Source organism: Medicago sativa, chromosome 3 (assembly GCF_051527215.1).
Source record: "Medicago sativa cultivar Bolivia chromosome 3, Bolivia_mono, whole genome shotgun sequence".
NCBI lineage: Eukaryota > Viridiplantae > Streptophyta > Magnoliopsida > Fabales > Fabaceae > Medicago > Medicago sativa.
In genome coordinates, this window is record NC_140751.1 from 86,543,697 (window position 1) to 86,566,688 (window position 22,992).

The following is a 22,992-nucleotide window of genomic DNA, read 5'->3' on the forward strand; positions in this document are numbered from 1 at the left end:
AAAATAATAAAGTTGCATCATTAGATTCGTAGCATTACATCAACAATATGCAAATGATTGAAATTCAACATTATGAACAAAATTACATAATATTACATCAAATAACACTACACAGCATTACATCAAATAACTTAAAAACCTCACAAAATGACACAAAATCTCTACCGACAATTTGGACACTTGCAGTTGAAACGAACCCAAATGATTGAAATTCAACATTATGAACAAAATTACATAATATTACATCAAATAACATTACAAAGCATTACATCAAATAACTTAAAAACCTCACAAAATGACACAAAATCTCTACCGACAATTTGAACACAAACGAACCCAAATATATAACTTATTATTTCCCACCATGTAGAAAAACATGGATAGTACATCGCCATCATCCTTAAGCATCCCAAGACGATAAACGGTAGTCCAAATGTCGGTATCTTCTCCGAGTTCTATGCAACTTTGATTTTCACCAAGATGAAAAAAGTATTTGTTAAGTTGTGTTTTCAACTCTTCCAACTTGTTGGTGGGGGTTAAAAGATTCTTATTTGTCCTCTTGAAACTTAATATATGACATGACCTTCGACTTTTCCATCCTGATACATGATTCACTTGAGAGAACTAGATACGAGAGAAAATATCATAATAAAATGAAATGAACTAGATACAAACATTGCATGTAAAACTATCGAAAATTGAAAGAAACTTCCTTTAATTAAATTAAATTCTACAGCAACAATAAAAACATACATTAAACTTAAATTCAACAACATAATGGAGTACAACATAAAACAACATAATAAAACACAAAAAAGATCACATATCAACCAACCGAACTTCTTCATTTGGTATATCCATACAATCCCTGATTTCTTTTTAGGTCTTTGGCCAAATCAAACTTTCTTGAATATCTTGGGAATATTTGACCAAGGAAGCGTCCAACTTGATTGGTCCTTTAGAACTGTACAAACCAAATATCAAAAACATTTCTCAAGTCGTCGTCGTTTCAGAACTTCATATCAAGAAGGGAAAGTGTAGGTTTGTATATATCAGATTGGAACGACAATTAACTGGAGTTGATATTGATATTGAACAAACGACAATTAATTACCGTAGACCGACAAACGGTAGTTAATTGTCGCCAGAGATAAAATGGTTTGTTCATGATATCTGGAGCAAACATTGGGTGTCTAGATCAATTTTCAAAAGATAAATTTTTGAGCGTTATCAAAATTATAGTGACACCTGATTTTGGCAGATTGGTTATACTTTTCAATAGAAATGATATTTGTACAACTATTTTTTGACAATTTTTGTTACAATTTTTTCTCTCATATTCATATTATGTTTTTACTTTCTCTCTATTGATTTGGTTTTTGTATCAATGCCTCTTTTTCTTTGTAAATTTATAGTTGTCCAAAAATTGTCATATAAATGATTGTTCAAATAACACGACTCCTTTTCAATGCACACAATTAAGAATTAGAATCATATTCCTTCGAAAAAAACATGTCTTTTTAGGAAATGAAAAATCATGTTACGTTAAATATAATATAAGAACACTATCAATTTATTTATTGGGGAACTATTTTAAGGTCTTGTAATTGAAGAATACAATAATACACATATTGCCCACCACACGTTCTAAAAGTAGAAAATAATTCAGTTAAAAAAAAAAAAAGTGGAAAATGATAGCACTAAACAACAAAGCGAGAAAGGGGCGTGTCTATCATTGATCTGCGCCACTTTCCTTTAGCTCTATTTCCTTTCAATAAGTTAGAGTGAAAATTTTTTTCTGTTTGGAAGTTTTCTCATCATGCATGTAAATTACCGAGTGAAGGACAATCATACTAAATTCAAAACCGCTTTACAATACAACCCGATGAGTATGCTAATAAAAAAACAATGAGTACATAGTAGCAAATAGTTTGCACATTGTTGAATTATTCTAATAATTTGCTTCAATAATCTTTTCTTTTTCAAAAAATAATAATTTATATTCCATCATCAAGCCATGAACTTCTTTTGACGGAAGCATGGACTTTTTATTTGACGGCTAATTGCCTCATGGCTTTTTTATTCGCCAGCTTGTGATATAAAATGACTAATTTTTTTGAACGAATATAAAATGACTAATAGTGGTTTGTATTCACATTAAGAAAAGAAAAGCTGCAAATCGCCTTCTTTTTTGGATGACAAAACTCCTTCGTTTTATTTGATAAATTGGAATGCGAGGTAAGTTACAAATATTTCCCTTCCCTAAAAAAATACAGTATTTGAATATTTTCATGTAATTCATTCGGCTAAATGTATAAAAAGAAATTTTGTTTTGAAAATATAAGTCAAATAATTTTCAAAGTATTAATTACATCATTATCTATACAAGAGTTGCTTATTTTGGTTCTTTAAACAATACCCTAAACACACTAGTTAGCATTTTCTGAAAAAACTAAATTACAATTACAATAATCCAAGTCTCACCAATTTGAGTGATGATGATTCATATAGCGCACACATTATAAGGAAAACATGTGCAACCTCGTGATCCATACCATATCCATACTAGATAATTTCCACACGTTCTCGTCATTTCCACATGCCAGACATATAGACATAGTTTACATATTCTAGTATGCCACTTCAATAACTAATTTATGAACATTAACTTAGTGAGGAGTGTTCAAATGTGTTAAAAATGACCGAGTGTCTTTTGGAAATGTAGCTTCTCACAAAATTCAGTCACATTGGTATGCGAAAAACATGAAACAAATACAAATTCAGACGGCCTATGTTTGTTTTCACAAAAAAACAACTCGAGTGTATTTTGAAGTTTTGGGGAAAAATCGGCTAGTGAAAAGAAAGGGACACAATAACGTACAGTGAAAACTTCAAAGCAGAGAAAAAACCACGACCAATACTAATGACAATTAGAGAACAAAACTATACAAAAATAGACTATGTATCCTAAACTGCCTATCAACCCCAGACCACACACCCTTCAAAGTGTTTTCGATCAAAAGAGTCAGGTGTGAATTTAAAGTGTTTTCGATTGATGTGTAACAATTAACTAAAATCTGTATAATATTAGTCTCCATCTTTCTTTACAATTTTAAACAATGTGAAATTTTTTCACTACATATATTTTCAGCAAACACCTTAAATTATGAATGAGTCCTTCTAATCGTGGAATGTGATAGGACCGTTGCATATCCAAACACACTATAAATCGAATACAAAATTTGATATTGATATTGTTTTTTTCAAACATTTGACTTATTTTAGTACTTTTTTATCAATGGGAAACGTAAAGAAACATGAAGGAAAAAAAAACCTACATACGTGGAAACTGAATTCTTATATAATCAGCTAAATAAGAACTCGATATTAAAGAGGGATAAATTACGATGATCCTAAACTTAGGAGAAAGCGAAACACCCAATTTAATGAGTCAATTTACACACGTTTTTCCTCCGCGTAGTGTATGATTCAACACAACAATTCAATCTCTCAACATGAGAGAACAAATATTATCAATAATTTCCTAAAAAAAAAAAATATTATCAATAAGAAGAGCATAATAATCCACATAAAATGACGAACATTTTCAAAAAGTTTAAACTTCCGAATCCAAGACCAACTCACGACCACCTTTAGACATGTGTTACTTCTGCAAATTCACTTTTTTTTTTTTACTGATATGTAGTGATTTGTCTTAGCAAATTCGTGATCTGTCTTAGTGCCCGTTTGGTTCAGCTTTGAATATAATTGATTCTGAGATAATTGATTCTGATATAATTGATTCTGACAGAATTGATTCTGAGAGAATTGATTTATGTTTGGATACAATTATGTAGAATTGATTAAACAAAATGATTTATGTTTGGATGCAATTATGTAGAATTGATTTTGAATGTATAATTACTAAAATAGACATAGCTAAAGGAGAATTGATAAAGAATGAGAATTGATAAAGGGCAATAAAGTAAAATAACATGTTGTAATAATAAAATATACAAACCTATACACGTTGTTCAAGGAGAATTGATTCTAGAAAAGCTAGAAGCTAGGATTTGTAGCTTCATGGAGAATTGCTTTTGGAGTATAAAAGCAATTCTGAAAAGCTGAACCAAACACGTTGTTTTTGGCTAGAATTGCTTTTGGCACTGTAGAGAATTAATTTTGGGCTAGAATTGCTTCTCAGAAGCCAAACCAAACAGGCCCTAGCAAATCCATGTTAGTACTTACAAGATGTTTGATATCATCAATAATTTTTCCATAAAATAATAGACACACATCATTTTCATTTGTAGAAACAAACACACAAATGATAAAATGATGACAGTGAGGATTATGTAGTCGTTTCCACAAAAAATAAAAAAGAAAGAAAAAAAAATGACGTTTTATTTTGGTTTTATTTGCATTATAAAATCTTAGTAATAGAGATTGAACAGTTTCTATCTACTCCTTTCCTAGATTATTAGTCCCTCCGTCCTCGAATATCTGAGTCAGTTTGGTTTTTCACACAGATTAAGAAAAATGTATAAATAAAGGGGAAAATGGAATATATTGAATTGGGAATGATGAAAGTAGTATTAATTAGAGTTATATTGTATTGGAAATGATGAAAGTTGTATTGAAAATTGAAATGACTCAATTATTTTGGGACACTTTTTTTTAGTAAATGGGTCAGATATTTCGGGACGGAGGGAGTAGTATATAGTATTACCTTATAATAATAATAATAATAATAATAATAATAATTGGGACAGGGTGGGTCTATTTCATTTCCTTTCTACATTTATTTATCATCCCTAGCCTACCACGTACATCTATATATCTCAAACCAAACAAACTCAATTTTATCTCATCTCCATGACTTTTAAAAGGACCACATTGCACTCCTATAAAACAAAAAAATTCAATGAAATAATATAAAATAAAATAAAATATCAACTCTCTTTCTTAACATGTTGACCATATTTCTCTCTATATACTATATATAAGCATACACAACCCACTCTCATTAGCTTATTGTAAAGTTCCCCCTACCATATACCACCACTGAGAAAAATCAACAACCAATAATGTCATCGGAGATTGCCATGTCACCACCTCAAACCATGATTTCAATTCCTTTCAAGTGGGAGGAAGCACCAGGAAAGCCTAGGCACTACCACACCCAATCAGAGCTCGACAATACAGTTAGAACAACCTTGGAGCTGCCTCCTAGGTTGCTATTTTTGGAAGCCAGCAAGGTTGATGTTCCTTCACCTACAACTGTGTTAGATGGGCCTTACGTGGGCCGGGCCATGTCCTTCACTTCTTCCTATAGAACTCCAAGGGAAAACTGGAATTCCAATTTTGGGTCTAGCAGGTGGAGTGGTTTCAGGAAGATTAATAAGGAAGGAGATGAGGGTAGTTTTGACTTTTCGGGTCAGAATAAGGTGAAGATGTCACGGGCAGCTAAAGGAGGAAGTCCCATTTCAAAGGGAAAATCACATTTGTGGGTAAGTCATAATGACTCTACTGTTTTTTTCTTTTCACTCTTCAATAATCTATTGCCAAATGCTTTTGCATCAATATATCAAAAATCAATCTTTAACTAGTGTTATAATTAAACCAACTATCGTTTCAAAAATATACTCTCTCCGATCACTACTATAAGCAAAAGTTAACTTTTTAGATACATTGAATAATTAATGTATCGAACCTATAATAAAGACTAGATATATTAATTATTCAATGTATCTAAAAAGTTAAATTTTGCTTATATTAGTGACCGGAGGAAGTACCAGATAGTCCTTAAACTAATTTTAATCTATCAAGATGGTCCTAAATTATCATTCTCTCTTTTATTTTCAAAGAAAATGAAAGACAAATTTGATGGATCAATAATAGTTTAATTATTTCTATATATAGTTGGTGAGAGAGTGACCATTTATAGACTGGATTTATGGTTTATAATAATTATTATTTAATCTATAATAATTAATTTGTTGCAAATTTAGATTTTAATATATATGACTTACACTAAGAATCTTTTAATTATGTGAATAATTGAGAAATCTTTTTTCTTTTGTTTGTCAAAAAATCTTTTTTCTTTTGTATATATCAATTGTAATATTGAAAAAAAAATCAATTGTAATATTGAAAACAAAGAAAATTCTACCACTAATTATATATATTTTTTGAAAGGATATTTTTTTTCCTATTAAATATATTTTTAGTCTCCATAATTATTTGAAGTTTTAAATTTTTAATGACAAATGTTAGTAATTATTTGTTAGATTAATATTTAATCATTCGTAAAAGTTTGAACCTATGACCTCCAACTCTTTTTTGACCTCCAACTCTTTTAGCCCTAGTCTCAAACTAGTTGAGTTATCCAAACACTGGTTTTAAATCTTGTTTGTAGTTCTTATATCCATTTGTTAGTCATTGCTAGTTTCAAAACTATACGTGTTTAGACGACTGCAAACATTAGTGAGATTAAAAAGGTTTTGATATTTTTTATACTCTGGTATCCTAGAATTTTATTACATATGTATATGATATCTAATCATTTAATATTATACATTTTCTATATTTAATTTTTTTAAAACAATATAAATATTGAATTAATGATACCCGACAAAACTTCATATTATGAATTTTTTTTCATAATCAAACTAGTGGAATTTCTACATGCTACAAAGTACACAACACTAGATTACTCTGTTTTTTCTCTTACTAACCATTTTGGGCTAATTGTGGACCATGCATATTTACCTGCTATAATATTCTGTCGGTATGTTCCCATTTAATTTCTAACTCTAGGTAGTAACAAATTGGTAGGTTACTACAGTTTAAATAAAATTTCTCAAAAGAATGATGAAAAATTGTAGGTAAGATGACTGTGCTGGGTTCAATAATCAATATACGTCATTCTATGTAACACATCGAAATAATGATCACGACACAATTATAGCATCTACTTTGGCTTGTATTTTGCTTAAAATAAAACTTTGACTTCTATATATATTAAAGTCATCACCGTTTGCTATAGAGTAGTAGTATCTATGCATTTCCCTCTTTTTGTTGCCATAAGTATTGTGTGAAAATCATTGGCCAGTTTAGAGTTTAGACTTTTATTTTAGAGTAAAACTCTAAATTATCATGATCATTTTTGTGGAAATTGGATAGTTAACGTAAAAAAATAAAATATAATCTTGAAAAAAAAAAATCATGCATAATAATGCAGAGCAGTTGAGGCGTTAGGTATGCATTGCAGTAAAACACATACTGATTGATAAGTGAAGTTTGACTAAATATATACCCTTTGCTTTTATCATATTCGATGTGGCCACCAAATTTATAAAAGGTTAAAGTTTACCAGTACAGTATTTGTTAAAAAAATAATGGAAAATGTTGCGATCTGGGTAAAATTATAAGTGATAGTGATATTGGTAGTATTTGTTGAAAGTCTAATCGACCCTACACTTATGCAAATAATGGAAATTTTTCCTTTCAAGCTAGAAGTTGAAAACAAACAGCAGAAACAGTTGGGCACCGAAAGATGACTTTCACTACCTGGCTTCAGGAAAAAAACATGCAACTTTTGATTTTGTTGCGTGTAAATATTGAACTTTAAATATAATACAGGTTAACTTTTTTATTTTTTAAAACAAAAAAGGTTTAAAAATGTACAATTGTAGTAGTATACTACTCCCTCCGGTCTCAAATGTAAGAAAATTTTCACTTTTTAGGTTCATTCAATAATTGATGTATGTGGTCTATAATATGGACCACATACATCAATTATTGAATGAACCTAAAAAGTGAAAATTTTCTTACATTTGAGACCGGATGGAGTATATTGCAGCACACAACTAATGACTCTTTTAGTAATATCACTACCATAAAATATTTGCATACACTTCACATGTTATAAAAATCTTGTCAACAATTTAATGATAAAATTTTCTTTGGAAAGAGAAAACTTTGCGAGGATGATATTTTTTTTTGAACCCACGGTTTTGCAATTTTGCTTTTCATTGTGTATACTACTGGGGAGGACAAGAATATCACTGATTTAATTAGTTAGGTTGAAACATTATCATGTAATAATAATTTTATACCTGCAGGCAAGCATTTATGACAGCTTCAAGCAAGTGGTCCCTTGGAGACGCAGGAAAGAAACACAGAGAAAATGGGTTTCCATAACCGACACCATTTAATCCTTTAGATTTTACTCATGTTCATTACTCCTATTAAACGGAATATTTAAGAAATGAAATGATATTTAGTATCTAAATAAATGAACTTTTCTCTTATATCTTATATATATATATATGGAGATATTTTGCTGTATAGAGTTATAGATAGATTGTAACCACTTTAAGACATTTATTCAAAAGGAAATTATTGTAATATGATAACAACACAAGAGTTTAGATTATAGTTCGATATCTTCAAGTAGATTAGTTGTTTATCTTAAACGTTTAGATTAAATTTTCAGCTTAATAGATAAAAATAAAATAAGAAAACTCATCAAGAAAATATGTTAAAAGCGGGTGTGGGCTGAGCTATGTAATGTCTAGCTTGGGCTTACATTTTTGTTCAATAGACCCTTCAAATGCTCACAGACCACTCTAAATATCCTAAAATGCTCTTATTAGAGGAGCTGAAAAAAAATGTTTCTATAGAAGAAGACTTATTTTCCCAAATGATTTTGAATGATAGAGATTTTGGTTTGATGAAAGGCGTTGACCTATTTTCAAATATTGTTAATTTGCTTTGTTGGTTCCACCTTCCACGTAGACAAAAATGTTGTGCAAAATGCAAGCAAAATATGTCTTGAAGGGATATACGGTGGAAAGATATATTGTATGGTCGCCTAATAAGGTGGGTGAAGTAATTTGCAGAGGAAAATCTTTTCTTCAGGTGTGAATCAACTTTTATATATAGATTCATGGTCGGCCTAACAGATTAAAAGGCATGAAGTCAAAATTTTAATATGGCCTTAATTTAAAAGTATATTTTTTTAACTGAGTATTTATATAAAATCAATTTTGTGGAGATTAAAATTTTAATTCATGTCCAAGAGTAATTGAGGCATTTTTGGTAATCAGTTAAGTCATGCAAATGTTTGTAATTTATCTGTCGTATAATATACTTATAACCAAATTAATTTGTTAGAGGCCTTTTTTTTACCCAAAATTTTAAGGACTAAAGTCATTGCTTGAGTTGCTTGGCCCTTATGCCCGGTCTTGTATAGATTTATAGTAGTATAGACTTTTATCTTCACTTATTAAAATGTATGAATCCGTCCGTGTTGGTGGACTGATAACGAATATCATTGACTGGACCAGATAATGAAATACAATTTGGAAAGATTTGAAATATGTTGAAGCATAATTGTACATCGTAGCAGAAATACACCATACACTTCAAGCATAAGATGTCATTTTTATTATTATAACTAAACTAGATTCAACATTTTTATACTATGGTTTATTTATATGGTTTCGGTTGTTTATGAATAGCATTACCAAATGACTTTCGAGGAAGATAAGATTGATCAGTTTCCGCGTATTTGCTTGCTAATTTGCCTCTTTAAGATGCAGACGTGTTACTTAAGAACGAACCATATATGTCAATTAACTCCAAAAAATTTAAGAGAAGAATTTCCTAGTAGGTTCCAAAAAGTATATTTGCTATTAAGGGCTATACATGTATAAAAGAGAAGCTTTAGAATTTTGACGAAAATGTCATCCTCCTGACAAATTGAATTGGAAGTCATAAACTCATCAAAATACATGTGCTTCAGTCAACTTAGTTTCCTAATCTATAGAATATAGTTCTAAGGGTATCTATTACTCAATTGGTTACAAATCATACCAAAAAAACAATAAAACCAAGTACTAGCATTTCAATGAGTTCTTCCCTATACCCTTTGGGTGAGACATTTCTTTATTACTGTTATATCCAACATTTCAATTAGCAAAGACGGTGAAATTCAAGGACAGAGAGCAATTAGTTTTCTGTTCTTGTAATTAGCTTTGAAGCATGCTTGCCTAAGCTTCTTGATTTCATCATTCAAATCCATTCCCGGAAGTTTCTCCAACATCTTCTTTTGCTTCTCCAACATGGCAACTTCCTTAGTCAAACCCTTTTCCTGCATCACACAACAAAACAATATGAAATCTTTGACCATTTGACAATAAATAACTAATGAACTATGAAGCATGTAAAAATCATAAGACAGAGACAGCATACACGTATATTAATCTCTTAATTATAAAAAAAAAAAAAAAATAATTGAGAATCAAAATAAATAGATGTGTATTTAAATCGAGTCACTCGTCTCATTAAAGAAATTAAAACAACACGCAATAAAATTTGATATATATTTATCCATCTACTATCGAAGAAACTAAAAATATTGTAGTCAAATTTAATGTAATGTAATGAATCCATTGTTGCGTCGATACATTTTTTTTAATTTTAACCATTGTAGATGTATTTGAAATGTGCCTAAAGAGAATATAAGATGTGTGGAAGTAAAAAACATAAAAAATTGGAACACTTGTCTTAGTTTGTGTGACACGTCAGACACCGATTTAAGTGTCGAAACAAAGAAAAAGAATATTCTTAAGGATTTGTATGAGATATCTGACACGTCGTAAGAGTATCATACAAGTGTAGGACATCGCGACACATTTGATCCTAGAGTTGTGATGTTTCATAGCTAATGACACATAATTGACAACTATATACTATGTTTCAATTATCATTCCCGGCGGGTCATGGACCAAAAACTTAGTCTAAGGTACAAATAAAAATGAGTAATCCAAACAGAGTAAATAATGGTTTCATGTACTTGAAAATGTGGGGCAGAGTGGTCAAACTCAAACAACATAGAATATACCTTAAGGTTGTCGATGAGTACCATCAAGCTCCTCAGTTTTCTGTGAGGCCACCTAGTGATATTGAGCTCCCTGCATCTTTTTTTCAAAAGGGTCACACCAACATTCATTTTCTTAGCAGCCATTGTTAAAGGAACATCAAAATGTTTCTTTATGTCATCATACTGCAATGAAGATGACCTCTTCCTAATGATGCTAGTACTCGTACTGCTACTTGTACTTGGCAATGCCAATGGAACTAATGACAATTCTTGATTCTCCCATTCCTTCTCTTTCTTCACAAAACCACTTTCAGTTTTCACAGAAGCTTCAACATAACTACTCTCAGCATCAGCAATAGTCTCACCTTTGTGGTTGTAATGCCCCAGCTCAGGCAAGACAACATTGAGGGGTTTTTGATCAACCTCAAAATTATTCTGATCAAGGTGTGGGAGGTTGAAATCAAAGTTGAAATCTTCAAGATCATTGAAGTCATTCATGTAAAAATGATTACTTTGGTATGAAAATTGAGTTGCCCAATCAAACTCAAAGAAATCATCAAATGGCGCAACATCCATGATTCTGTTAACATTAAAAACAAGAAAACAGAAAAACAAAACATTAAAAAAGGGGAAAACGGTTACATAGAGAACAAGAAACCAAATTCCATATCGACCTCGAAAGTCACAAAGAGAATGTTCCACACTTCAACACATCATTATAAGAAAACTATTATATTATGTATGTTCTTTCTGAATCATCATAGTCATTGTTTAATAAAGAATCATCATCATAGTCATAGTAACAGTTAACAGTCCACAAGAACATAGAAAAAAAAAGAAGGAAAAAACAAAGATATGACAGGTTAAGGTACTCTACATGTCGTGGAATGAAAAACAGAAAAGGAAGGAACATTGAAAGTAGTGATCATATGGTTGAAACGAAACTAGAGACCGACCATACTTACTTGTCTGTGTCGTTTTGTTGAGGTTGAACATTGTGATACCAGTTGGAGCCTTGAGTGATTTCAGGTTGGGTGAAGAAGTCCATAGCTGTGTGTGTGTGTGTGTGAGAGAGAGAGGGTACTTGATCACTGGTTGGTTGCTAACTGAGAAATCAGAGTGTGTTTGAGGCACAAATGTATGAATGTCAGAATGTGTCTACTTATAAATGTGTGTTACAAGGAAAAAGATTTTGTCAACCAAAAAAAAAAAAAGGGAAAAGGATTTAAGTGGGGTTACGAATTTTCAGAGGAAAGTGGTGTGTTAATAAGTTTTGGAATCATTTAATTGCAATTATAGAACGAAGCTGCACCATTATCATAATCATATGCAGTGTATGCATTTTAATTTGCATTTGCATTAGCATTAACGCTAATTACTCATTACTCATTCGCGTCCACTACGATGGGGTGTTATCCTTAGTTTTTCTCACTCATGTGCACGCCATCGCATTGTTTTTAATTTTATCTAGGAAACATCATATGATAAAAATCAGAACCCAAATGTAACTAATAACTAAATGAAAAACACTTTCAAAAAAAAAAAAAACACTAAATGAAAAACAATTCTTATTTCTCTTTTTTAATTCGTGGAAGTCCATTATGCATCTATTGGTGTCCTTAGATTTTTTATTTTGGATTTTACTCAACCTTATACTCCCTCCGGTCACATTTATAAGCAAAAAATGACTTTTTAGGTACATTGAATAATCAATGTATCCGGTCACATTTATGGGTTAAATACATTAATTATTGGATGTACCTAAAAAGTTGTTTTTTGCTTATAAATGTGACCAGAGGGAGTAAGTCCTAATTCTAGTCAGGTCATATTTATGTGACTTTGTTTTTCCAAATAAACTCATGCCGCTTATTAATATTGGATTTGGTGCGTTGATATAAATGGTAGATGAACTAAATTGATAGCATTTGATATAATCATAGATTTGTTATATTAATTCTATCTCATCTTTACAAAATTAAGTTATAAAATGAAGGATATCTTTCTTTATAAAGACTAGTCAAGTTTTGTCCATTTATTTATTTATATGTGACTTGGTTTTTGAATGGTTTGATTTGAAGAAAATGCTCCCTGCAAAATGACTATTCTCAGAGTAACGCATGGAAAAGTTTAAGAAAAAGAAAGTAACGCACCAAGAGAATAAGAAAAGACAAATATTGATTCTTTTAGGCAAATATGCATTTTTTTTTTTTTTACTTCATCAGTTTTAAAATAAGTGGTTTCATTAACTCTTTTATACGCGTTAACACATATCTTTGATCTTTAATATCTTTAATTGTGTATTAGCAAAAAATATAAAAAAATTATTTATATTTTGAATATATTCATCGAAATAAATCGAACATCTTATATACTACTATTTATCTTTATATAAGAGTAGAAAAATATTATCAAAATACATAGTGCACATAGTGAAACGAGATTACTTATTTCAGGGAGTTGACACTAATGTTGCATTTTGTAATTAAACTTAACTTTGGAGCATGTACGAATGTACAATTTGGTTTAAATATGTGCAAATGTTCCTTTCAAATAGGGGATATTTTTAATCTAGGTAGAAAAGAAATTTTTCAAACAATTGAATTTAAAAGATTAATGAGTTCCACTGAAAAAAGATTATTCAGAAGAGCTTTCCTGATTAAACAACTTTTGATGATAATTTACTTACCTTCCGAATAATTATATATTACGAGAACCTTTTCTCATGAGAACAAGAGTGTTAACACCAATAAAAAAACAAACTTTTTCTTTTAGTTTGATAATGTAATTTCAAATCACTTTTAATTTGATTCCTTAGTCATTTTTTCATGGAAAAGGCAAATCTGATATGGTGTCATGAGTGACTAGACTTCATTTATGCCGATTTGTCAAAACACTAATTACTTAATTAACTATATTAGTTATAGGATCATGCTAACTTGTGTCCTTATGATACAAGTTAAGGATTTCATAAATGGTAAATATTTATTACAAAACATTAATTTTCAATCTTTAAAAGAATAAATTAACACAATTTTCTAGACAAAATTTTCACTTTAGATTCCTTAACATGTAACTTACCATAGATAGAGACTAGTCATAATTAGGCATGGCAATGGGACGGGGTGGGGACGGGTTTAACATTCCCCGTTCCCATACCCGATTCTCATATACTTACCCGTTACCCTACCCATACCCAACGAGGATGAGAAAGTGAACCCCATCCCCGACGGGTTCGGGTATCCCTGCCCCATCCCCGTCCCCGTATTCAATATTTTTTTAATAAAAATAGAAGTTTTTTTGCAACCCCTAGAGAAATGTTATAATGCATTATCCGGTAATATGCTCACTTAAACATTTGTTAGACCGATTGATTTAGTTTCTCCTTTAAATATCAATATAGTAGTTTTTATAACACGACAATTATCAAACAAATAACATCGCATATCAACATAAAAGTAATTTTTTGCATCTGGGACGGGTTTGGGTATGGGTTCGGGGTGGGTACCTATATACCCGTTACCCGTCCCATACCCGTGTTTTGAAATCGAGAAAAACCCAAACTCATACCCAAACCCAGTCAAAACGGGGAAAACCCGTCAAATTGGGTTTGGTTCGGGTGGGTAACCACGGGTATGAGTTTTGTTGCCATGCCTAGTCAAAATTATGAAAGGCAGTAACTTGTATAAAGAGAGGCTTCAGAGAGGCAGTAACATGTTTTCTGAGGTGCTAGGAAACAAATATGAAAGGTTGTAACTTGTATAAAGAGAGGCTTCAGAAATTTGCTGAAAATGGCAAAATGAATTCCTACTCATAAACTCCTCCTAATACATGTGCTTTAGTCAAATTAGTTTCCTAGTCAATAGAATATAGTTCTAAGTACCTGCTACTCAATTTGATCCCAATCATAAGGGGAAAAAAACCAAAAAAATAGAACATTAAAATCAAGTACTAGTATGTCAATGAGTCCTTCACTATACTCTTTGTGTGAGACTTCTTCACATTTCCTTTTACGGTTATATCCAACTACAAGCAAAAGAGGTTGAAGCTCAAGGGTTGAGGGCAATTAATCTTCTCTTCTTGTATTTAGCTTTAAAGCATGCTTGCCTCAGCTTCTTGATTTCTTCATTCAATTCCATTTCAGGAAGTTTCTCTAACATCCTTTTCTTCTTCTCCATCATAGCAACCTCGTTTGCCAAACCCATTTCCTGCATCACACAACAAAATAATTTGAAACCTATGACCAGTTGATAAAAAATTATTTATGATTCATAACAGCCAACAAAAATGCTCCACCCAAACTACAGTTTCAAGTTTCAATGTTAATTTCAATTGTCATTCAAAGTGGGTCCTGGTCCTACAATTTGAGTCTAATGCTCAAGTAATCCAAACAAAGATAATGTTAGGAATTTTGAAGTACTTAACAATGTGGGGGGAAGTCAAACAACATAAAGAATATACCTTAAGGTTGTCGATGAGTACAGTCAAGCTCCTCAATTTTCTGTGAGGCCACCTAGTGATGTTGAGCTCCCTGCATCTATTCTTCAAAAGGGTCACACCAACATTCATTTTCTTAGCAGCCATTTTTAAAGGAACATCAAAATGTTTCCTTATATCATCAAATTGCAATGAAATTGACCTCTTCCTTATGATACTGGTACTAGTACTGCTACTTGGCAATGGTAGTGGCAATTTTTGATTTTCCCCTTCAACCTCTTTCTTCACAAAATCCACAAACCCACTTTCAGTTTTTGCCGAAGCTTCAACAAATCCACTCTCAGCAGCACTCAATGTCAATGACAATGGCTCTTGATTCTCCCATTTCTCTTGTTTGTTCACAAAACTCACAAACTGATTTCCTGTTTTCTTGGAAGCCTCAACAAAACCACTCTCAGCAATACTCTTCCCTTTGTCGGTGTAATGCCCCATTTCAGGTAAAGCAACATTTAAGGGCTTTTGATCGATCTCAAAACTACTTTGATCAAGGTATTGGTTGAAATCAAAGTTGAAGTTTTCAAGATCATTGAACCACCCATTGGTGTAAAAATGATTACTTTGGTATGAAAACTGAGTTGCCCAATCAAACTCAATGAAATCATCAAATGGTGAAATATCCATGATTCTGTACACATTAAAAACAAAGAACACAAAAAAAAAAGTTAAAAAAGGGGAAAACGGTTATTATTATAGAAAACAAGAAAACAAATCACATATCAACCTCGAAAGTCGTAACGGCAATGTTCCACACATCATTCTCGGAAGACTATTCTATTCTATTACAGTACTATTTGTAAATTATCATGTCATTTTTTTAGTACACAATCATCACCATAGTCAAAGTAATAGATAAAAATTGAATAAGAACAGAGGTAAAAAACAGAACAAGTTAGGGTGATGTAGATTAAGGTACAAACAAACGTTGTGAAATGAAAAGACAAAAAGAATGAACATCGAATCATGGTTGTTGAAATGAAACTGGAAGCAATGCTTACTTGTCTGTGTTGTTTGGTTGAGATTGAACATTGCAAAACCAGTTGTAGCCTTGAGCGATTTCAGGTTGGGTGAAGAACTCCATGGCAGTGAGTGTACTTGTGTGTGTGTGTGTTAGTAGTGAGTTGGTTGCTATTGGGAGAGAACTCAAGAGTGTGTTTGAGGCACAAATGGGAGAATGTCAGAATGTGTCTATTTATAAATCAGGAAATGTTGGTTAAATAATTAAATATTGTAAAAATATATATTGAAATTTGTAGATGCTTTTTATATGCTAAAAAATAAAAATATAGGTGGAATAATTTCAATGGTACTATATTTGTAAAATTGTTTAAGGATTTGACAAAATAGGGGTAAAGGACAAGACAAAAACTAAAATTATTGTTCCTCTTTAAAACACAACATAATTTTATATTGAATACAAGTTGTCTAAAATATCAAAACAATATTTTGTTTACCAAACATCATATAAAAAAATTGTTGGATAACATAAAAGTTTAACATGTATTGTTCTACCTTACGTTGTATAGTTATGTTTTGTAATGTTTTATTTAGTACTTATATTTAAAAACGGAGGGAGTAGATCAAATGTATCCGTATAATCAATCTTTAAAATAAATCTATTTTTAATACAAAAAATTTAGTTTTTGTTTCTTTAACAAATGCCTACACTAATTTGCTCATAAGAAAAAAAGTGTCTACACTACTTATTTGTTTCTATAACAAGTGTCTAGACTAATTAGCATAAAGTGTCGAGGCTTCATCACTATGCGAACCTCTTGGAGCTCATTCAGACGTATTTGGATAAGCAGTGGGATATTTCCATTCATCATATTTTTCGAGAAGGAAACTCTTGCGCATATATACTTGCAAAAATAGGTGCTAATCAATCAGAGACTCTTGTGATGGTACATCAACCATTACCATGCCTATCATCAGCCTTACTAGCTGATGCTATGGGAGTGTCCTTTATTAGGACGTAGTTTTTCTTTGCTTCTTTTTTCTTTTGTTTTTTTTTTTTTTTCTTTCTTATCTCATGTAACCAAAAAAAGACTAATTAGCATAACCCTTATAAATGTAAGTTTCCAAGGGAGCTGCATGGAGGAAAGTGGTGAGTTAAATTTTGGCAGTGAATTTTGGATTCATTCAATTGCAATTGTTGAAGAGGTTTGCATCATTTGCATCTTAATCATATGAATTTTTTCAATTTACGCACAGTCACTTACTTATTCATTAGCAGCGTCCACTACGAGAGGGAGAGTAATCCTTAATTTTTCATTCATTCACCCTCAAGTATACGTATACGGTATACGTACATGTACCATTTGCATGCCATCACATACATCTTCATTTGTAGGGGTGTTCATGGGTTGGGTCAACCCAGAAAAATGGGTGGGTATGATTTCTAAAAATAAAAAACCCACCCAAAAAACCCAAAAAAAATGGGTTGGGTTGGGTAAATGGGTGGGTATGATTTCTAAAAATAGAAAACCCATAAAAATAAATGGTTTCAAGTAAAACCAGACCCAAACCAAAAAAAAACTCACTTACCCAATAATGTTAATATTTTTTATCTTTATTTTCATATGGTAGAAGAAAATTATATTTTTAAAACATACACATTGTACCCTATATATTGAAAATCAAAACATACTAGAGTTATAAATTAATATGTTGAACTTTTTGGTTATTTTGATACTAATGCAATTTTATGTCATGCAACTTTAGTTTGTTGCAGGTATTTTACGATAAAGTTTATTATTTGATATTCTGTGATGCATAAAATTATAGTAAAATAAGTTAAACATTTTTTTTAAGAAAATTAAAAAGTAGAGTACTATTTTAAAACAAAATTATGAGAACTTGTCATTTATTCATTTAATATTAAAAAAATATAAAAATAAGTTGGGTAACCCATTACCCAATCCAACCCAATCCAAAAATTAGTGGGTTTGCCCAAACCCACCCAATAGTATAACGGGTGGTTATTTTACCTCACCCAAACCGGAGTACCCTATTTGATTTGGTTTTGGGTTTGGCCAAACCCAACCCAAACCCACCCACGAACACCCCTATTCATTTGTATCTCGAAATTCGCACGACAAAAATCCAAACCCAAGTAACAATATATTTTTTAGGTCAAATATCTGGTCCTTTTAGTTTCACATAATTCCCAAGTTAGTCCTTTAAGTTTCAAAAGTTTCAAACATATCCTTTTAGTTTGACAGAATTCTCAAGTTAGTCTTTTAAGTTTCAAAAGTTACAAATAGGTCATTTTAGTTGATAAACTATTTGTAATCATTAAACATAGCGTTTTGACACCCTTGATCTTTTAAAAGGCAGAATTTTGATCAAAGTCTACAACTTAACGGCTACATCAGCATCAGTTAAACGGATACTGACAGCAGGGGTAACGGTGAAATAGTTTATCAACTAAAAGGACCTATTTGAAACTTTTGAAACTTAAAGGACTAAATTGAGATTTCTGTCAAACTAAAAAGACCTAATTGAAACTTACGAAACTTAAAGGAGTAACTTGTGAATTATGTCAAACTAAAAGGATCAAAAGTGGTAAGCTTACGAATGCTCTAAGAATACTACTTTTTTTAGGGAAAGTGCTTTAACAATATTGTTAATGTTAATGAAGAAAAAATATAACTTTTATATGAAAAACACAATTACACAATATTAAATTTTTAAAATGTTTTTTGGGTACAAAACCCTTTATTTTTTTAAGGTTTATTTATGAAATTGCTATATTTGTCTTCATAATCAAAACCTGTTAATATTAGTGGTTTTTTTTTAACAAGATATTAGTGGAAATTTATTATTTTGTGTGTTTCTTTTCTGGCCGGTGTCACCGTTTGATTTGGAAATGTTTGTCAATTTATATGTGAGCTCACATACCATCACATTGTTTTTAATTTTATCTCAAAGGAAACATCATATTATAAAAATCAAAACCCAAATTTTGTCAAAAAAATAAATAAATCAAAACCCAAATAACGAATTGAAAAACAATTCTTATTTCTCTGTTTTAATTCGTGGAAGTCCATTATGTATCTATTGATGTCCTTAAATTTTAATATTGGGTTTTACTCAACCTTACAATCGGACTTATAAGATGATAGCGCTTATTAATATTGGATTTGGTGCGTTAATATAAATGATAGATGAACCAAATTGAAAAGATTTGATATCATCATAGTTTGATTTTTTTTTTTTTTTAAGGAATATCATCATAGATTTGTTATATTAATTCTATCTCATCTTTACAAAATTGAAGGATATTTTTTTTTTTGAAGAAACAAAATTGAAGGATATGACTAGTCAGGTTTTGTCAATTTATATGTTACTTGGTTTTATCAATGGTTTGATTTGGAGAAAATACTTTCTGTAAAAATGATTATTATCATAGTAACGCATCGAAAGAAATTAACGCACCAAGAGAATAAGAAAAGACAAATACTGATTTTTTTTAGGTAAATATGCATTTTTTTACTTCATCTGTTTTAAAATAAGTAAATTATTAGGAAAAAAACATAAAAATTTGATATTTTAAATATATTTATCGAAACAAATCTTTTTTTTTAGGGGTATCGAAACAAATCTTATATGCTACTGTTTATCTTTATACAGTATTAGAAAAATATTATCAAAATACATAGTGCACATTGTGAAATGAGATTACTTATTTTAGGGAGTTGAGACTAATGTTGCATGTTGCAATTGAACTTAACTTTGGAGCATGTGCGAATGTACAATTTGATTTTTTTTCCGGGATTCGAACCCTGAATCTTGCATATATTATGCATTGTTCTTACATATATATATGATTGTTCAAGCTCACGAGGACGTACAGTTTGGTTTAAATATGTGCAAATGGTCTTTTCAAATAGGATATACTTTTAATATAGGGTTAATTATGTTTCTAGTCCCTATAAAATAGCGACCTTGTAAGTTTAGTCCCTACTTAATTTTAATAGCATTTTTAGTCCCTAATTTTGTTTTTCTGCACTGAGTATTAGTCCCTACTCAATTCAAATTTGTTTAATTTATGCTTAAACTCTTAAATTTTTGAACAATTTTTTGCAGACATGTTTAGAACATTACTAAAAGTTCGTCCGCAAAAAATTATCGCAAAATTTGATTTCTACATCCAGATTTTATTACTTTTTATCTTTAACTTTTGTCGTTTTAAAAAATTCATATTTAATTCATTTCATGTCAGAAAATTCTAAATTTTAGTAAACAAACCTTTCATAGTGTTCTAATCTTGTCTCAAAAAAATCGTTCAAAAATTTAAGAGTTTAAGGATAATTAATCAATCTTTGTTTTAGCAGGGACTAAAATTATAAGTAAATTTTTTTTATAGGGACTAAAAATGCTATTAAAATTAAGTAGGGACTAAACTTACAAGGTCGCTATTTTATAGGGACTAGAAACATAATTAACCCTTTAATATATGTAGAAAATATTTTTTTTAACCAAACAATTGAATTTAAGTAGTTAATGAGCTCCATCAAAAACAAATTATTCAAAAGAGTTTTCCTGATAAAACAATTCTTGATCATAATTTACTTACCTTTCGAACGAATTCTAGATTACAAGAACCATTTCTCATGAGAACAAAGACGGTTAACACCAATAATGAAATTTCAAATCGCTTTTAATTTGATTCCTCGGTCATTTTTTCGTTGAAAAGGCAAATTTGATGTGGTGTCATGAACGACTAGACTTCGTTTATGCCGACTCGCCAAAACACTAATTACTTAATTAACTAACGCATCAAGTGAAAAAGATAAGACAAATATTGCCTTTTGTAATCGCGATTGAACTTAACTAACTTTGAAGCACATGTGAGTGTAAAAAGGTAAGCTTGAGGCCCAAGATATAATAGAAATATGATAAAAGAGCATTTTGATGGATATATTCGGAAGTATTTGTGTTGTAACTCCCCCGCCTTTGTTTTACTTCATATTAGTCAAATAAATTTGATATATTTTAGCTCAAATTTTGACTCAAATACAACAGCTTCCATTAAACAATTTTTTATATAATTTGAGACCGCAAAAAGTACTTGAAAAAATGCTTATGAGTGTCTCTTAAAACATTGACTAAAAAAATGCCAAGCAAGCATGAGGAGGCTCTTCATGGTCAAATGGTGATTACTTCCGTCAAAAAATGTCCAAATGGTGATTACCCGTTTATTTTTTTAAGAAAAAAGGGTGATTACTTATTATGTAAATAAATTTAATGAAATCTAAAATAAATATAATCTTAAACATATGAGATTAAAATATTTATTTCTGTCATATGATTAAACTAAGTTTATTTTTTAAAGAAAAAAGGGTGATTACTTATTATGTAAATAAATTTAATGAAATCTAAAATAAATTTAATCTTAAACATATGAGATTAAAATATTTATTTCTGTCATTTGATTAAACTAAATTGAATAATTAGCCAACACTAAATACAAATTTGCGTGGACAAAAGTAACTATATATGTGAGTACCATATATATATATATATATATATATGGGGTTTGCTAGGATACACCCACTAGTTTTTATTAAGGTGTGTTTTAGCAAAGATATAACTAAAAAGTTGTTAAATACACCTTAAGGTGAATGTTGCTAAAACACACCTTCTAAAAAAATAAGTGGGTGTATGTTAGCAACTCCTATAGACATTTGCTAGGATACACCCACTTATTTTTTAGAAGGTGTGTTTTAGCAAGTTATAACTAAAAAGTAGTTAAATACACCTTAAGGTGTAGCTTGCTAAAACACTCCCAAATAAAAACTAGTGTGTGTTCTAGCAAATCCCTATATATATATATATATATATATATATATATATATATATATTGCAAACTTACTCTACTCAAATACATGAGCAAGTAAGTTAGCAAATCTACTCTCATTTGTTTAAAAAAAAACATTTTCTACTATTTTAAAGATTAGATGTGTAAATTTGTTTTTAAACATAGCCGCACTGATCAAACACCTTTATTACCGATCAATGACACAAATTCTATCTTAAACTGTATCAGTGTTTGTTATGATTATTTTTTTTTTCATATTTGTTTTCTTTCTTTTACACCTTTATTATTTTATTATTTTGAAAAACAAAGGTATTGAAAAAAAATCAAGCATTTATTTACAAATGTAATGGCTAGTTGCTACAATCCAGATATGCTGGCAATCTACTTCAGATTTTTAATAACTAATTCAATCCATGTTTTGAAAGAAAAGAAGATGTCAAATTAAAAAAGAGATTATGAATGCGATGAGAAGGAGAATACAGGAGAAGCGAAGTATTATTACCCAGCAAAATGGAAATTAATTAATTGACTTTTAAAAAGGTAAATTAGTTTAGGCTCATGGTAACCGGTGTTCTTAAGTGACATGTTAAGATAAGAATTTCATTAATAGCAAAGTATTTTTTTGGTAGTGTAATTAATAGCAAATATTTATTATGAAAAATTAAATCTTAACTTTTTGAGAAATAAATAGACACAATTTCCCAATACATAACTTCTATTTTGGATATCTTAACATGTTTAAAACACAAATTAACATTTTACGTTACTTTATTACAGTACCTTT

The 22,992-nt window shown here is 30.3% G+C and overlaps 3 protein-coding genes across 3 annotated transcripts; 1 reads left to right on the top strand and 2 right to left on the bottom strand.

Moving 5' to 3' along the window:
• The first annotated feature begins 4,971 nt into the window (after nucleotides 1-4,971).
• LOC146941356 (uncharacterized) lies at nucleotides 4,972-8,473 on the top strand. Its single transcript, XM_085755119.1, has 2 exons — nucleotides 4,972-5,510; nucleotides 8,127-8,473. Exons 1-2 carry the CDS (start codon nucleotides 5,088-5,090, stop codon nucleotides 8,217-8,219), a joined length of 516 nt encoding a protein of 171 aa, XP_085611245.1. The 5' UTR covers nucleotides 4,972-5,087; the 3' UTR covers nucleotides 8,220-8,473.
• A 1,207-nt stretch (nucleotides 8,474-9,680) lies between these two features.
• Nucleotides 9,681-12,079, bottom strand: LOC146941357 (uncharacterized). Its single transcript, XM_085755120.1, has 3 exons — nucleotides 11,857-12,079; nucleotides 10,913-11,471; nucleotides 9,681-10,159 (listed from the first exon to the last, which is right to left on the bottom strand). The coding sequence occupies exons 1-3, from the start codon at nucleotides 11,937-11,939 to the stop codon at nucleotides 10,001-10,003; spliced, it is 801 nt and encodes a 266-aa protein (XP_085611246.1). The 5' UTR covers nucleotides 11,940-12,079; the 3' UTR covers nucleotides 9,681-10,000.
• Nucleotides 12,080-14,669: 2,590 nt separating this feature from the next.
• Nucleotides 14,670-16,516, bottom strand: LOC146941358 (uncharacterized). Its single transcript, XM_085755121.1, has 3 exons — nucleotides 16,381-16,516; nucleotides 15,350-16,010; nucleotides 14,670-15,096 (listed from the first exon to the last, which is right to left on the bottom strand). Exons 1-3 carry the CDS (start codon nucleotides 16,461-16,463, stop codon nucleotides 14,938-14,940), a joined length of 903 nt encoding a protein of 300 aa, XP_085611247.1. The 5' UTR covers nucleotides 16,464-16,516; the 3' UTR covers nucleotides 14,670-14,937.
• Nucleotides 16,517-22,992: the final 6,476 nt, after the last annotated feature.

Coding starts and splice junctions, on each gene's coding strand:
- LOC146941357 (XM_085755120.1), bottom strand. CDS start 11,939: ATGGACTTCTTCACCCAACCTGAAATCACTCAAGGCTCCAACTGGTAT. Junction 11,472..11,856: donor CAACAAAACGACACAGACAA/GTAAGTATGGTC, acceptor TAATGTTAACAG/AATCATGGATGTTGCGCCAT. Junction 10,160..10,912: donor TACTCATCGACAACCTTAAG/GTATATTCTATG, acceptor TGTGTGATGCAG/GAAAAGGGTTTGACTAAGGA.
- LOC146941358 (XM_085755121.1), bottom strand. CDS start 16,463: ATGGAGTTCTTCACCCAACCTGAAATCGCTCAAGGCTACAACTGGTTT. Junction 16,011..16,380: donor CAACCAAACAACACAGACAA/GTAAGCATTGCT, acceptor TAATGTGTACAG/AATCATGGATATTTCACCAT. Junction 15,097..15,349: donor TACTCATCGACAACCTTAAG/GTATATTCTTTA, acceptor TGTGTGATGCAG/GAAATGGGTTTGGCAAACGA.
- LOC146941356 (XM_085755119.1), top strand. CDS start 5,088: ATGTCATCGGAGATTGCCATGTCACCACCTCAAACCATGATTTCAATT. Junction 5,511..8,126: donor AGGGAAAATCACATTTGTGG/GTAAGTCATAAT, acceptor TTATACCTGCAG/GCAAGCATTTATGACAGCTT.